The following is a 17,517-nucleotide window of genomic DNA, read 5'->3' on the forward strand; positions in this document are numbered from 1 at the left end:
GACCTGGACTAAAGGATATATGCACACTTTTAATTGAATTTCCCTAATGTCCTTTGGTTAATTACTTGCTGTAATTATGTAATTATGTAAACATTTATGTTTAAATTATTACTTAGTGGTTGAAAACTTGATGGAGAATTGCTGTTGCATGCTGATATAAAGTCAACACTAGTTTGATACTGGACATGTTTAGTAGGAAAGATTCATTATTATAATAGAAATACACAAAAAGAACTTACAGAATGAAGTCTTGGTTTTATAATGTAGTTAAATCCAAGGTGCATTCTTTTGATTTTTAAAAAATTTCATTTGCTATTCAGAGACGCACATTTGGTAAGCTTTGACAAGCAAATTGTTACCTCAGAGATAAGATGGTTATAAAATGAATGTTGCCATCATTGAAGCAGAAAATGTATTGTAATACAGTATTTTCACTGATTTAAGACTATATAACCGGGTAAGAACACCTTTGATCATGCCTTTTTGGTGTGGTGGGTTTTATTTAACAAAGAGATATAAATAACTAGTTATGAAAATTAAAGTGTTGTACATTCATATTTCATAGTTCCTTAATCGCAACAGATTGAAATTCCATGTTTGGAAGGTATACAAAATACATTATAAAAATAAAGCCCATTTTACCTTTAAATTTTAATGGACACAAGCCTTTTCCCCCCTTTCTGTAGCATGGAGAGACATTTATAGGGGCATCCAGCTAATTTAGTAGTGACAACCCTTATTAGACAGTTATGTTCCGATGGGCAGGGCCTGTCCTCTAACACGTCGTCTTGGAAACTTAATGAAGAATTCTTGAAAGAATTGATTCCTTTGTTCAAGTCTTGATTCATTTAAGTAGATTTCTTATACTTTTTCTTATAAGAAATATATTTATGTCTGGGAACTTTTTAAAAGGTCATTGACCAGGGTGTCTGGTTGGCTTGGTCGGTTAAGTGTCTGACTCTTGATTTTGTCTCAGGTCATGATCTTACAGTTTGTGGGTTCGAGCCCTGCATTGGGCTCTGGGCTGACAGTGCAGAGCCTGCTTGGGATTCTCTCTCTGCCCCTCCCCCACTTGTGTGCACGTGCTTGTGCTTGCATGCACGCGTTGCCCCGCGCTGTCTCTCAAACTTTTTTTTTTTTTTTTAAAGTCATTGACCCTAGGTATTTCTGCTTTCTTTCTTATATTTCAGTCATTAACGCAATGTAGTTTGATCTCTTTTAACCATCTTTTCCTTGAAACTTCTCTGATCACCAGTGGCTTAGTGGTCAAATTCAAAGTACCCTTTTTTGCTCTTTACCTTATTACTATGTTTTTGTGGCATTTGACACTATTGATCACCTTGTCCTTGGTTCTGTTATTCTTCAGCTTCTTTGACACCTCTCTTCTTCTATTCACCTCCAGTTCTTGGTTTGGATCTCCCTTCTTTACTCCTTAAATGTTGCTTTTCCTAGGATTCGGTCCTTTCTTCTCCCTATATCCTCTTTAAGACATCTCTTCTATTCCTATAGCCTTAACTAACATTTGTGTATCAATCTAGACTTCTGCTGAACTTAAAATCTGTGTTATCTACTGGACGTGTGTTTATCCAGATACCTAAAATAGCTAAGGAAGTAGTCCAGTTTAAATCTCATTCAGACGGATTAGTTCTGAAGTATAAAAGAGCCTTTGGTATTAGTTTTGTGTGATAGACCTTCTTATTTGACTAAAGTTCTCATTTGGAATGAATGGCCTCATTTAGGTATGGAGAAATTAGGTAAAATAACAGGTTTATCTCATAGTGGTTAAGAGCGTGGGCTCCGAAGTTAATTTAAATAAAATATATTATTTCGTTGATACACATTTGATTCCTGGTAGCAATTAATTAAAGCTATAGTCCTGTTAAACATAGACTTAATCCAGGAAATGATAGAATAGGTTAACAGTTCTTTACTCTTTAACACCTTATCAATGAAACCCCTCCCTACCTTCTTTTTTTAATTTTTTTTTTTCCTGGACTAGCAAGAATATTTTTTTGTCTAACACATTTAAAATTTTTACTTTTAACAGAAATTAGCAGAGTACGGAAAGACATGTACAATGACACATTAAATGGCAGTACAGAGAAAAGGAGTGCAGAATTGCCTGACGCTGTGGGACCTATTGTTCAGTTACAAGAGAAACTTTATGTGCCTGTAAAAGAATATCCAGATGTAAGTATATTTTGTTGTTTTATTCAATTTTTTTTCTGCTTCACATATTTTGGGAAGGGATATAGCTGGTGGTAAATAAGCATTGTCAGCTGCTGAAAAAAAAAAGCCCTGTGAGGGACTAGAGGTGTGAATAATTTGGCGTGGGCAGTTTAAAAACATTTTTAAAATAATGTTTTCATTTAAGTGCTGTTATGTCACTTTTGAAAATGCACATGGTAAAGACTTGGTTTTAGATTTCAAATTAAGGCCAGAGATACGGAAAGAGCTTTGGCCTTAACGTCACAGAGAGCACCAAACACAGTTCTCTGCTCATCTTGAACCGATTGCAGAGAAGCCACAGCCTGGGCCACACCATCCTTTCAGTAAAATGAGAGGTTGGACTGTGTGACAGCTGAGGTTCCTTTCAGATCTAAAATTTTTATGACAAGCATTCTTGATAATTTTTTTCTTGTGTTTTGTCTTTTTCATTCTTGTTTCTTGCTCAGCTACACTCCATAAACATCTTGTAGCAAGTAGCGCCTTTGTCCTGTACCAGTTAATTTGTATTTAGCTCCAAACTCTTTGTGTTTGTTACAGAGCCCTGCGTACGTCATATGGTTCTTCTCTCCGACTTCATCTTAAATGGTTTTTCCTCTTCCTCAATACAGTGTAGTCCCATTGGCTGCTAGAACAAGTCAGATGTATTCTCAGCCTAAGTACCTTTAGGTTAGCTGTACACTGATTTAAGATTTTAGTTTAAGTGTTACTTCAGGGAGCACTCCCCTCACCATTTTATCTAAAAGCGATCTGGTTACTACTCATTGTTTCACGTAAGTCTTTTTATTTTTCTGCAGTGGCATTTACTATCTGATATTTTTAAATTTATTTTTCCCCCAACAGAAAACAAGGTACTTAAAACAAGAACCTATGTTTTTGTTGTTTACCATGTACTCCCTATATACATAGTATTTATGCAAATTGGCTCCAGCTATTGAATAAAAAAGGCGATTTGGTGGTATTTTGCTAGGTTTCAGAGAGCTATTCTGCAAGGAGTTGGTATTATAAGGTCAAAATGTGATGTACACTCTAAGACTCATTGATTGTATGGACAGTATACTAGTCTAAAGATGGAAAGTAAATGCCTTAAGTTGGATTAATGGAAAGAAGCTTTGACATTTCACAAGTTGCATTTCTTTCTTTCTTTCTTTTTTTTTTTTTAAATATTTTATTTATTTTTGAGAGAGAGAGAGAGCAAGTGTGGTGCAGCGTTGAGAAGCTCAGCATCAGGAATTTGGACTTTCTCTTTGCTCTTAACATAACTTGGCTTCAGTGCCTCCCAGACTTTATCTTCAAACTTCAGGTTCTTAGGAGAGAAAATGTGTTTTGGACCAATCTGCCATGACTGGGGATGGGAGGTTACATAACATAACCTAGACATGGTCTCTCTGGTCCCGCACTTGAGGACTGGAATGATTCCTAGAGATAGGAAGTTGTGATTTGGGCAGCTGTCCCAATTCGAGTCTACTGCTGTTTGGTGTTTCAGTATCTCCTAAAGCATATCAGCCTTCTCATCTCATTGTTTAAACTCGAAAGGATAAAGTTTCAACACTAGTCATTAACATAGAATATGTAAGATCATAAGACCTTGTTAGAGACTATAACCTTGATCTGCCTGGTCCCCATTCTTCTGGAAAAGAAAAAATCCTGTGCAAGGAAGGGATATTTATATTGCATTATTTAAGACTTGTATCATACAATCCTCTAAGTCAGAAGGGATATATTTTATAGTGTGGGTCTGGAGGTATCTTTTCACTCTATTTCTTTCTTCTGCCAGTTGGGATTCACTGCCATGGTCAAATCCTGTTGCTGACAGGTGTCTTGCAGCAAAATATTGTTTAGGTCCTCAAAATGGGGTTTGCAGGACTATCGTACCCCTACCTTCTGGGAACTTGTAAACATTCAAGCCCCATCCCAGTCTAGCTGAATCAGAAACTCCAGGGGCAAGACTCAGCCATTTGCCTTCCAAGCCCTGTAGATGATTCTGACGCATGTTGAAGTTTGAGGGGCACTGCTCTTACTTGTTTATCATCAGAATAAGCCGAGCTAACAGGTGGTTCGTTTGCCGAGCGTTGTTCCAGGAAGCAAGTACTGTGGTGAATTACACGGTGCCTCTGCTCTTGCGGAGCAGACATTGCAGTCCAGAGACAGACAACCAACAAATGAATGTTTACTTTAGGTGCAGTCAGTGCTATGGCAGAAAATAAGACGAGCTAAGCATCTAACTGGTGACTATGTACTTATAGTAAAAGTATCTATTCTCAGATGGAGGGAATGCAGAGATGTGAACCAAGTGATGGGGAGGAAGGCATGGAAATGATCTGGGAGAAGAACATGCCAGGCAGAGTGAACAGCAAGTACAGTGACAGGCATGAGTGTGCCTGGGAAGTGTGGTAAGATGCAAGGTTAGAGAGTTAGCAGAGGGGCCGTGTCCTGTAGGGGCTGTGGGACCCAGCAGGGATTTCAGACACTATTCTGGGTCAGATGTTTTGAGCCAAGGAGTGATGTGAACTACTTAGCTGGGTTTTAATGATTCATTCCTGCTGCTGGGGGCAGTGGTGGCAACAGGGACACAGCTAGGGGGCAGAAGAGGAGCTTGAACAAAAGGACTTAGAAATTCTTGGATCCCGCTATTTAGAGCCGGTAACATTTGCTCTGGTAGATTGGGTATCGAGTATGAGGGGAAGTCAGGTAGAGCTTGAATGTTTTGAGCAGTTGGAGTAATAGAATCATTAGTGCCTGCGGTGGAAAGACTGAGGCAGGAGCCCTCTGGGGAGATGGAGGTTCAGATGGAGAGGTGTTGAGTTTGAAGTTAGACATCCAGGAGTGGGCATATCAGATAGGCAGGTGTGTGTGTGAGTCGCAGATGCCTCTTGGCACCCCAGGGTTTCTATTTTAACAATGCTTTTTAAATGAGAAATTCAGTTATAATTCACAAGAGGAGAGAAACGGATATAAAACCATGCTGGTTCTCCAGATAATTTTGTAATACCCTAATTTTAATTTTCTGTTATAAGAACTTAAGTTCTGTTTCATGTAAGAATCCTGTTATAAGAATTAAGGTAATTAAACTTGTCATAAAAATTTAAGAATTTTTTTCTTTGAGGTTATTAATCTATACCAAATGAGTAGCAACTGTTTTATGACCTATATTAGGAACTTTATGTCAGCTTTTGAAAAAAAAAAGTATTAAAGTAAAACAAGGGAATGTGTCAGATTTTGGCAGTATGGGAAAAGATTTATTTCAGAATTGCGAGTTTGATATTGGCCACGGTGAAACAAATATGCATTCTTATTCTGGCATTTTTTCACTTAGTATATCTTAGAGATCATGAATTCTGCTTCTCTTCCACCCTTCCCATTTGTGTCTAAGCTTGATTTTGTGAGCGAGTTCGTCCTGTTTGACTCACAAATTGTTAAAACTTTGAAGGGGCATGTGACAGCGGTGGGAAGGATGGGTTCACACCCAGACTGCAGGCTGGTTCTGCCAGCTTACTTTGTAACTTTGGGCAGGTTATTTGTCATTTATGGTTTTCCATTTTCTCATCTCTAAGGAGATAGTGCGTCTCTCACAGGTTTGTGAGGAGTTGTAAGTGAGTTAATACATGAAAAGCACTTGAAAGATGCCATAATGCTATAGAAGCGTCAACCAGAATGCAGGGTCTGTGAGGGTGGGCGTAGTGTCTCCTGTTGTATTCTTGCTGGTTCGAATACTGTCTGGTAAATGGTAGATGTACCACAGATACTTGTTCATACCCTTGTGAAAGCTGCACTCTTTCAAACACTACTAAGCTTTTATTTTAAACTTGGCCTTTGCGTTTGCACCTAGCAACTTATTTTAGAGAAGTAAGTGTTAATTTGGAGGTATTGTTTTGGACTTGGTTCTGTATAGCTCTGGGACTGATAGGAGAAGAAAGTTTCGGATTTAGTGTTTGAGAAATGAAATAATGTGGTATAATGTTCTTTGTGGCGTTTCTGAATCAGTGGCTTAATGATGTGGGAAGGGGAAGGTAATAGTAGCATATTGAAAATGAACTGAAATTTTTTTCAAAATTGATATTTATTAATACTTACAGTTATTAACAAAGCAGACTTATATTGCATCTCTGCTGTATTCCAAACACATCCTGGAGGTAGGGATATTAATTCGTTGAGAAAACTCTTTGACATAGTTGTTTAGTAGTGGGGTTTTGAGCCAGACGGGCCTCAGTGTTGAATCTTGGCTCTACTCCCTTACTGGCTGTATTTGTCAGCAATTGCCATAATAATGCTCCAGAGGAAGCTATTCTAAAACTTACTGGCATAAAATAACAAGCATTGGTTTTTGTGCTCTTTAGCCTTTGCTGTATGGTGGCTGAGATTTTGTTGATTGGGCTTAGCCGAACTTGACCTAGACCAGCTGCAGGTGGGTTTAGATCTTTGTGTTCTTGCTGGGCTCAGTCCAAAGGGGCGGCAGCTACTCGGAGGATGCTCTTCCATGGCAGGTCACCGGAGTGCCAGAGCCAAGCCTGATTGCCTCAGCACGGGTAAGGCCTCTGCTCCCATCTGCTAACATTCCATTAGCTCCGTGATTGCCAACTATGGGTGATTGTGCCCCTCTTAGATATTTGGCAGTATCTGGAGATATTTGGGTCTGGCAGAACTACAGGGGAGGGGGTATTAGTTAGTGGCATCTAGTAGGTAAATGCCAGGAATGTTGCTGAACATTTTACAATGAACAGGGCAGCCCTTCCACAACAATGATTATCCTACCCCGAGTGTCTGTAGCACTGAGATTAAGAAACTGCATTATCAACTCAGTGAGAAGGGGACTGGACTAGGTATTTGCTGACAAATCATCCAGACTATCACATTGGCTTTGAGCACACGTTCATTTTTTAGAATCTGTGTCCTCGTCCATTAAATTATAATGTCCCCTCCTAAAATTGTTTGGCAGAATAAAGGTAACAAATATATGGCATATGATAGAGCGCTCGATATGGTTCTTGTGATTGTGAACATAAAAAAAAAAATTCCCATCCTTGAACGAGCCCACAGTCTTGAATGAAAGATAGAATATATTGCATTAAATATTTAAGACTGTTTCAGTTTATCATACATTCATAAAGTGACAGACATGAATGAAGATTACAGTTATACATAGGCCATCAAACTGGTAATTTGGCTGATTGAGTTATTAAGGACTTGTTTGAATCCATGGAGATCTTATAAAGCAGTATGTGAATGAAGTTAACGATTGACATAAGTAAAAGATGTTATGTTTCAATGAGTCAGTAATAATTCTGTCATTAGATTTACCTAGTTATTCAGTTTTGAGTTGTGAGAAATTGTTTTATAGGATCTGCCACAGTGATAGATAAGTTTCAAATGTCAAGGTCTAGCTGTTAGGGATCTTAGTCGTTCTAGTATATATGTGAACAGATTAGGTTGCCAAACTTTGTTTGGGACATGATGTGAAATGGTAGTGAGGTGTTCTCTAGATATTTAATATGAACATAACTCTGATTTTCTGACGTTTTTACAATGGGTTTTAGTTTTGAATGTTGGTAGCTTTGAAAGGTGGGTCATGGGTATAGGCTGTCATGATGAGAATTGTCAAAGGTTTGTAAAATGGATAAATGCATTTTCAAATATTTTTCCCAACAAAGATCCCAGCCTGGCAACCGTAATTAATATTGTAGCTTTATAATTACTTATCACATCCTGTAGTCTCGTAACAGTAATCTGCTCATGGTGGACCAAGAGTCTCAAGTCCCTTCAGTTCAGTTCCCTGAGCTCACAGATAAAACGTGGCTAGCCATAGCTTCTGATCTAGTATAGAGTATAGGGTTATTGCTTTTCTCCCATTTTGCAAGATTGTCTCCTGCATATTGGATGTCGAGCTAGCATTTGTTTGGGATGGATCATGAGGAGATGCGGGGGCAGTGCAGTCTGCTATCTTTCGTTAGGCCTTAGAGCTTTGGACTGTTGTGGCTTCCTTATTGTGGTGAAAGAATTAACCAGGAGTCTTCACATAAACGACTTTCACCTTTGTTCTTAGAAATGTCCATTGTTTAATGGACACTAAATCAAAATGTAATCATCTGTAAAGTCTCCTTTTTCAGTACCCAGGTTAAGGCCCAGTTTTTGCCTGGATTTGATCTTAATTATGGGTGAAAATATAATACATTAAAAGTAAGATCTGTCTCAAGACAGAGTGTTGATTTTCGGGAAGGTTGGCATATGCTTTCACTGAGTGCAGTTGTGAAGTGTTTCAGATTCGATATTAATCTCTTGGAGATTTGAATTTGGCAGTACCATTTGACGATATTGAACATATCTTTAAGTTCTAGGCAGAGAAACTGTTACTGTTGACTTTGAACTTTACTTACTTACTTACTTACTTACTTACTTATTTATTTATTTATTTATTTATTTATTTATTTTGAGAGAGCGGGCGCACGCACAAACCGGGGCGGGGGGGGGGGACGGAGAGAGAGAGAGGATCCCAAGCAGGCTCCGTGCTGTGCTGTCAGTGCAGAGCTCGATGCCGGGCTCAAACCCATGAGTCGTGAGATCACGACCCGAGCCAAGACCCAAGAGTTGGACACTTAATGTTGAGTGAGCCACCCAGGCGTGCCGTGAACTTGAAACAGATAAATTTAGTGAGGGTTAATTTCATGACTTTTGTCTTTTTGGTGTTGGTTTGGAAATTTCCCTTTTATTTCACTATGTAAGGGCATATTAAGACCTTCTGTGTATGAGATATTTAATAGGGTCTTTATGGTCTGAGATACATTAAATATGTTGGTATGTTAATAGGAGTTATTCCAAAAAGGATTTCAAGATAGTCTGAAAACAATACATTTTTGTTTAGCTCATGTTTTCTCAAAGTTTAACAATTATAAAAAGAACAAGCCTTTTCAGAGTCTTAAAATGCTAACGCTTTATTTTGTAAGTGATGCATTTTAATATTTAAAAGGAATTAGTGTTCAGAAGAACAGATTAGAAAACAGAGTTTATTTTTAGGGGAGTATTACTTGCAAGAAATGTTTTCAGGTGAGGTACAAAGTTTTGTCTATGATTTATCTCATCCAAAAAGAGTATGTTAGGATCTGATCTGTTAAAATTACTGTTCTGAGGGATTTATCAATCAGTTGCATACCTAATCACTGATATCTAACCTCCATATATCTCTGATCTTGTCCCTGAAATAACCAAAGGAGTATAATACAAAAATTGGAGAGAAATCTGCTTCTCAGAGCTATTCATATTCCTTGAGCATTGAGGTATTTGTTACATGTTAAAGGAAAATTCGAGATACTGATCTTTTGGCCCATCTTGAGGGAGGGAGCGTTGTCCCCTGGTACTGAGTGACGCGGTAACAATCTTCCTGATCCTTACCCTCTTGCCTCCAAAACTGGCAAACAAAATGGGCTCTGGGGGGGGGGGGGGGGTAGTTGAAGATTGTACCACTTAAGCTTGACCCCCCATCTTAGTGCCTGGGTATAGTAGATGACCTAAATTTATTTTATGAGTGAATGAACTCCTATTTATACTTTCTTTTGGTTTGAATTTGAGCTGAAAACTGTAGTTTTTGATGGAACCTGCCTTCACTCTAGGAACATTGCAGTCAAAATTTTTTAGCAACTAGCCTTGGAACTAAATTCACTAAATTATTTCCTTGGGAAAGCATTACATGTCTTAATAAATTCTTGCCTTTAAAACAGTTTGTAGTTAAATTAGGCACTTCCTGAAATCTGGTTCTCACCTACCATAGAACACTGTTTGCCCCCAGTCCAAAAACAATATCCCTAGCATGAACTTGACCATCTGCATGCTTCATATTGGTGTGATAAGTTTTTCTTTATTATTTGATAAGGAATTGATTGAGCTTTAAAAAAAATGTATCTCTGTTGTATTCTTTGGGGTTAGAGGACAATGATTGCTTTGATATTCGTTTCTTGCCTTTTTATTTATGACATTGTATGAAAGCAGTATACATTTGCAGTTTTAACAGATTAAAACAAAGGAGAAACCTAAAATTGTAACGTAATTAGAAACACGAAGGCTGAAAAGATCTCAGTATAAAACAGTAAAATTTTGGCATCATTCGTTTATTCCAGAAATGTGTGTGGCCAAGTGCTAGGCACGAGATACAAGAAAAGATGTAACCCTTGCCCTCACGGTACTGTTATACGGTAACAAGGGCCCGAACTGAGGCAGCGAAGTTGAAATAAAGAATAGGGGACAGGTTAAATAATGAAAACCTTTAAGATTTCTTAGTTTATTATATATGGAGGCTAAGAATGAGAGAGGGCTCTGGTAGTGGTACTATTCATTTAAAGTAGAGAACACAGGAGAAGATTTGGTAACAATATTGTAGAGGAACCAAGAGTAACAGAAGAAAAACGTACTCTATTAACAGAAAAGAGTAATTAAAAGCCTCTGTAAACTTCGTTGTTCTCCACAGTGTAGGAACATTGAACCAAGGTGGTATAAAGTTATCACATTTGACTAATAAACTCTGCGCTAAGGAAAAAAAAAAGCTCACTTTAAGAGAGGAATTAATAATTTTCAAATCGTGTGTGAGGTGATAATATTTATGCAGCAAAACTTAAAAATCAAAGAGCCTTAGATAGTATTCATAATCCATGGTCAGAACTACATATTTAATCTTGTAGACTCATCTTCAGGGTTTGAAGTTATACATATACATGTACATATGTATATGTTATACATATGTATGTATTCATATAACATATGAAGTTATACATATACATCCTTTTTTAAGTTATACATAGTTTTCATTGAAATACCTGGATCGAGTAATGATCACATCAAGATTTTCATTCACATAAAAGGTTCAGTTAAGGTAAAAAGGATGTATACGATGATTGTTAAAGCTGTGATCCCAATGGGTAAAAGATAGATGAAGATACCGGAAAGGTAGGGTGTGGTTATGTAACAGTAGTAGAGTGATGGCATGTTTTGGGATAAGTGGAGAAGAAATGATAAAAACACAATTTGGACTCTAAAAGTAAACTTGAATCTGAAGAGAGTTTTTGTAAACTTCATACCAAACACAGGGATGAGAAAACTAAATATGGGTTTCTGGTGTGGTTTAGGGTATATCGTTTAAGGTCTTTAGAAGAGAGGCATTATACTAATTAAGTGTCAAAATTCTGTGTTTAATCTAGGTGTAGGATTGGGACTACTTTTGTAACCTCTCACGTATTAAATATTGATGACATGGTAACTGTCTCTCAAAAGTGTTATGAGGATTAAGTGACTTAATGCACGTGAAGTGCCAAGCATAGAAGTGCCCTCACACCAGAACACTCCGAATAAAACATACCTCAGCGTGTTCAATACCTGAGAAATGTTGAATGGCATCGTCATTGTACTCATGTTAATAACTTCCATGTTGAAATGGAAGGTGGAAATAACATTTGTTTTGTTTCTGTGACGTCACTGATTTTGTCATTTGGAATTTATCTTGAATCTCAGGATTATTTTTCTAGAAGCTAAAGAACGAGCGCTTTGGAAAACAAACATTACTTAACCAATTAAAATAAGAATACGAAGGCAGTGAAAGCCAACAAGACAGTAATTTTGACAGTGTAAAGTCCAAACTCTTTTACAGGAGGCCCGTAAAAAAGTCCCTAACTACTTTTTAAACCTTTATTTTTGCTGTTATCCTTATGTTTAGACACATAATTCACTGTTCTATAAAAAGTGGCAGGTACTTTTAATTTTTCTTCCCTGTAACGCCTTTCTCTTTTTCCTTCCCACAAAACATATCAAATCCTCCTCAACACATACTGTTGAGCTCAAGTGTTCTTCCTTCTGTGATTTTGTGTTCTGATTCCTAGAGACAGTTGTCCTCTCCAAAGTGAGGATTTCAGAGCACAGTGCACCCACCCCGCACAGCCCTTATCACGTGGTAGCCAGTGATGGACGTGTCTCATGCAGATCATCTCATGGAGTCAGAAAGTAGTACCTGGTCCTTGTTTTGTTTTTAAATCTATAGTGCCTCATGAAGTATATAGCACGTAGAAGAAGCTAATATTTATTCACATTGTTGGATAAATCAATTAAAAGTGTTCACAGAAATCATACAGTGGTTTTTTTCATTCTCATGGTAAAAAATTACTAAAGAGTTATATGCAGCACAGGAACTCATATACACTTCAGAAATTGCTCAATTTTTATTTTAATTGGTAAAATAATGTTTTCCGAAGCACTTGTTATTTAGCTTCTAGAAAAACGATCATCTTAGTCACCTGAGTTTGTTTCGAGTGCTTTCAGCTTCTTTCCCAATTATATCTTATACTCAAAGGATGAAGATTTCGTGTAATTTAGGATATACAAATTTATGTGCCACAGTTTCATATTGTGGTTATTACCGGTTACTCCTCCCCCTCTTCACATCTCCTGGTGTAAGTGACTCTTCTTGCGGAGCATTGTGCCACCAACAGAAGATGTTTATAAAGGTCTAATATATGACAGGTTTTATAAAAAAAGCTTCCTGTGATAATGACTGTGTAGCATAAGGAGACTTATTTGCTTATCTAGAATAAATATGAAGGTAGAAAAGGGATAAGACATTTCCGTCTCCAGAAAGCACAAGACAACTTGGTATATTCAATCTGTTTTTTGTTTTTGATGTGAGCGTATGTGTGTTTTACACAATGCTGTCATTGATTTTCACTGAACTTTTGTATCTCTGGCCAGAACCTATGGTTTGAATTGATGAATGAATATGGTTCTGACATGAATATTGGTTGGTTTCTTCATTTGCATTAATGAGTAGATGAATACGAAAATTGAAAAGACACGTTGAAACTTCATTTGTTCATACGTGACAAGAGCAACTTCTTTGCTGGATTGGATAATGGTTTTTGAATCCTGGAAGAACATTGTGCTGTAGCACACTTTTGATTTAATCTGTATTATTAATTTCTCCTTAACTGCTATAAGTCTGGAGCCAATCAGTAGAACAGTAAATCAGACAACTTATCATTCTGTTATTTTAAAATAAAATCAGTTGTGCTACCAAATAACCATGCCTTTTCTTTCATTTTAACACACTTGCATAAGGTAGGCTTGACTACATTAGAGTTGGTACACTTTTTTTGTTATTTGCTAAGTGAAGGACTTCAACAAATACACATCTGCACTTGTGTTGTCTGTCTACTTTGTCACATATGAGACACAATGTAAGGTTGTCTGACTAAAATCACCTTGTAAGTACCAAACACAATATTCAACGTTTTTATTTATTTTTGGGACAGAGAGAGACAGAGCATGAATGGGGGAGGGGCAGAGAGAGAGGGAGACACAGAATCGGAAACAGGCTCCAGGCTCCGAGCCATCAGCCCAGAGCCTGACGCGGGGCTCGAACTCACGGACCGTGAGATCGTGACCTGGCTGAAGCCGGACGCTTAACTGACTGCGCCACCCAGGCGCCCCCAAACACAATATTTATAAACAGATTATCAACCTGTTGTGCAAAAAGCAATCCAAAGAAGTACATGTTCTTTTTTAAATTGTTTTTACAAAGTTTTAAGCAGAAATTACTCTTTAATAGCTCCTAGAAGTGTTTCACTGAAATGCTTTTGGAAAGCCATGTTTTGTTAGTTACCTGTTTTCATAGCGTGTCAGGACGATTTTATCTTTAATTGTAGATTTCTTGAAAGGTCAATGTAAAGATTTGCCGTAACACTTTGTTTTGTCATCGCAAAAAATCTGAACATTTCTATTTAAAATGAAGTGAGGAACAACTAATAGCATTAGACTGTGTTTGTCACCTCGTCTTTAGAAATTAACATGCCATTTAGCAGAAATATCATTGGTGAGCCACAGAGAAGGTCCAGACTTAAAACAGTGGGGTTAATGAATGTCTTTTTTCCCTTCTTTCTTGCCCATTTTTGGCCTTTAAAGTTGCAGGTAACTCAGGCTGTTTGAAATGATTTTCTTTGAATATGTTGTGACATTGTTTTAATTGAATGAAGCTGCAGAAGTAGCATGATAAATCAACACAGAATGAATTTTAATGCAAGGCAAACGATATTAACTCGGAAATTGGTTGCAGTAGACAAAGCAGCTGCTATGATTAATTTTTTCTTATTCTCCACTTACAGCATTTTGAGAAGGATGACCTTGACAGTTTCGATTGTGTTAGAATCCCAGTGGTGTGCACTTCAACACACTCGAGCTGTTGTCTCTTGATTCTTGGGCAGTAGAGATTGGTTCATTTTTCAGCTTAGGAAGATTTTGTTTTGCATGTGTGTTGGTTTTGACTGGTTTTGAGACTCTTTTTTTATTTAGATACTAATTGTATTACTTTGTTGTGGGAGAAGTCTCTGTAATCTTAACACTGTGGTTCTGGCAGAAAAGGTGAAGCGAGTAGGAGAAGAGGATGGGCCGAGAAGGGTCTTCCAAGTGTTGGTGTGTTACACACTGTGTGCCAAGCAGTGTGACGAGGGCCACGCATCCAAAACCTTATGGATTCCTTGTTTGAGGGGCTAAATTACTCCCGTTTACGGTGTATTTTTCTAGACGTTCTTTTCCAAAGGCGTGTCTAGGATATGAGTTGCCTTGGGAGAGGATCTGTACAGAGCACAACTATTGCTGAGGGAGAGGAGAGCTGGTAAGACCGCTTCTTTTAAAAAGCAGCCGAGGTAACAAACAGAGCAACAGCATTTTCCCAGATTTCATGAGAGCAGCAAGCTTCTTTGTCCTCCTCCTCTTCCTTCTTTTTCTTCTTTTTCTTCTTTTTTCCTCAACCCTAGTATCTTTCACTCTTTACCACACAGCAGACCTCAGATATTTTATTGAGTTGACTTTGAAAATGAGAGCCTATTTTCTGTTGTACTGAAAAATACCCGAACGAAACAAAATGTGGGAGATTGTCTCTGTTCAGGTTGTTTTGAAGGGCTGAAGGGGGTGAAGTTTTATAGAATCTGTCACTGTGTAACAGGTAAGAGTTGGGAAGTGGCAGATGAGTAGGAGGAACGAAGAGAGGGCCAGGCCTGTCGACAGACTTTCTGTGGTATGTGCCTCGTTTCTCGTCCTCAGACCCTCATACTGATGCATTTTCACCTCATACTGCCTGAAGTTCTGTGAGTTCTAGATCTATTTAGATGAAAAGCAACATCTTTAACAGTGCCATAGATGTCTCTGTTTGTACGGGGTAACAGGGTAATTCAGACCAGCCAGTAAATTTGGAGCCAGTAATTCAGAGCATTTCCAGTAAAATAGGACACGGTACAAAATACATTTGCTTGAACACATCAGAGTCCCAGCAAGACTGAGGGCAGATAATTAAGGCTATAAGCCTGGTATTTACAGACCGCTCTCACTGGGTGTGTTTTCGGAATCTGGAGAAGGCAGCTGAGAGGCTCAACCTTGGGGGCAGGAGTTGGGGTCTGTAATCTATCCGCGCGTACTCCTCCACATCCTCAGTCTTTGCTTAGAGGAGAGGAGGGATGCTGATGGGAACGTGTTCTAGGAGTAAAAATGCACCAGAACTTCCCAAGTTCTCACAGGCAGTGCATGTCAGCATCAGGTTGCTTTAAGAAGTGATTTTGGATGGTGCTAGTGACAGTGGGTCCCTGGGAGAAGCTGATGTATACGCCTCCTGGCATAACCTTCTGGAAGAAGGTAACATCATTCTAGGCCTTCTTTCTATAAGCCCTTTGGTAAGTCCAGTGTCTGGCATACACTAGCAAATAACCGAATCACAAGAAGGTAGGGTGGCATTAACAAAACATGAGGAAACATCAAAATGATAAAAACAAATCCACAGGGACCTTTGGTATTAGAATTGTCAGACCTAGACTTTGCAAGAGCCATGCTTAGCATGTAGAAGGAGACCAAGGACAAGTTAGAGAAAATGGCAGAGAGATGGGAACTGTAAACAAAGAATTAAGCTGAAAAGATTAACTGGAATTAAACAGGTTTTCCAGAAGATTAGAAGCATTTGAAGATCGAATTAGTGAATTTGGAAGGTAGCTCAGAAGAAAATAGTCAGCATGAAGAGGCAGAGAGAGAGAAAAACAGTGTGATAAATGAAAGAAAACCAGGGAGAAAGTCTAATGTATGCAATTGGGTTTTAGGAAAGAACGGCATAGAAGCAGTGTTTGAGAGGAGTGTGGCTTCAGATTTTCAGACCAAAGCAATAAAGTCACAGATGTATGAAACTGAACCGTAAAATGAAAACCATTCCTCGGCATGTGGTGGTAAAACTTCAGAAAACTAGTGCAGAAGAAATCATAAAAGTAGCAAAAGAAAAAAGAGGGAAAATGTTACTTTCAGGGGAGCCACAGTTAAGACTCAAGTAGCTCATTTTTCAGAAGCATAACAGGAAAAGGAGACAAGGCAGAGAATCTTAAAGGTGTTGAAAGAAAATAACTGCCGAACTAGAATTCTGTACCCACCAAAAATCGACCTGTTCAGATGAGGACACACTGAGAAACTAGGCTACCAGAAGATGCTCACTAAAGGAAATGCGTAAGGATGTTTTTTAGGAAGGAGAAAAGTGATCCTCAGAAAACAAGATACTTCAGAAAGGAATAAAGAGCAATGAAAATGGTAAATGTATGGGTGAATATAAATGCATATTATCTGTATAGAGTGAGAATCTGTTGACTTAAAAGTATACATAAGGTTTGAAAAACAGCTAATGGCATATAAACTGGATTGGAATAAGTGAAGTGAAATAGGCTGGGGTCCTTGCGTTGTATTGGAAAAGGGTGAAAGTACAAAATAACATTAGTGTTTGATAATTTGGTGATGCATGTTTGGGATAAACAAGCATGTAACAGAGGCTAATAGAAAGGAAAAATAAAATGAGAAAACACGTTCATTTGCATCTGTGTCCCTGCTCAGCCCCGCCCCACCCCACCCCGAAGGAAGAGGAAAAAATAAAAAGGAATATAAAAGAGGTCATGCGTGTACGAAGCACTTAGTAAGATGCTAGGTATAAATCACATACTGTAAATGGGCTGTTAGTAAAAATCCAAAATTTACAAGAGTGGGTGAAGAAACAACTCATCTAGATGCTTTTCGTAAAAAGGCCTGTGTAATATAAGGCTAACAAAAGATTGAAAATAATCAGATCAAGAAAGATACACTATGAAAAACTAAACAAGAAAAAATTTTTTACCTCTGACTATCAGGCTTAGTGGCAGAAGGTATTATTGGAGATAGAGGGGCCACTTCATAATGACAAAAGGCTGTAATAATTTAAATTTGTATATATCAAATAACACAGCCTCTAAACATATAAAACCAAAATGGACAGAA

At 38.0% G+C, this 17,517-nt stretch overlaps 1 protein-coding gene across 7 annotated transcripts in view; it reads left to right on the forward strand.

The window, feature by feature from the left end:
- The window catches only part of QKI (QKI, KH domain containing RNA binding), a 152,756-nt gene that overhangs the window by 36,329 nt on the left and 98,910 nt on the right, over positions 1-17,517 (forward strand). For all 7 annotated transcript variants that reach the window (XR_015251712.1, XM_086708289.1, XM_086708291.1 and 4 more), the window contains exon 2: positions 2,048-2,190. Coding sequence is in view for 6 of the 7 variants with exons in the window: in XM_086708289.1 (XP_086564415.1) it covers positions 2,048-2,190 (143 nt within the window). In the remaining variant the exon portion in view is untranslated. The remainder of the gene's footprint in view (positions 1-2,047; positions 2,191-17,517) is intronic.

This window comes from Puma concolor, chromosome B2 (assembly GCF_028749965.1).
Source record: "Puma concolor isolate L17-30 chromosome B2, mPumCon1.1.hap2, whole genome shotgun sequence".
NCBI classification, from domain to species: Eukaryota; Metazoa; Chordata; class Mammalia; order Carnivora; family Felidae; genus Puma; species Puma concolor.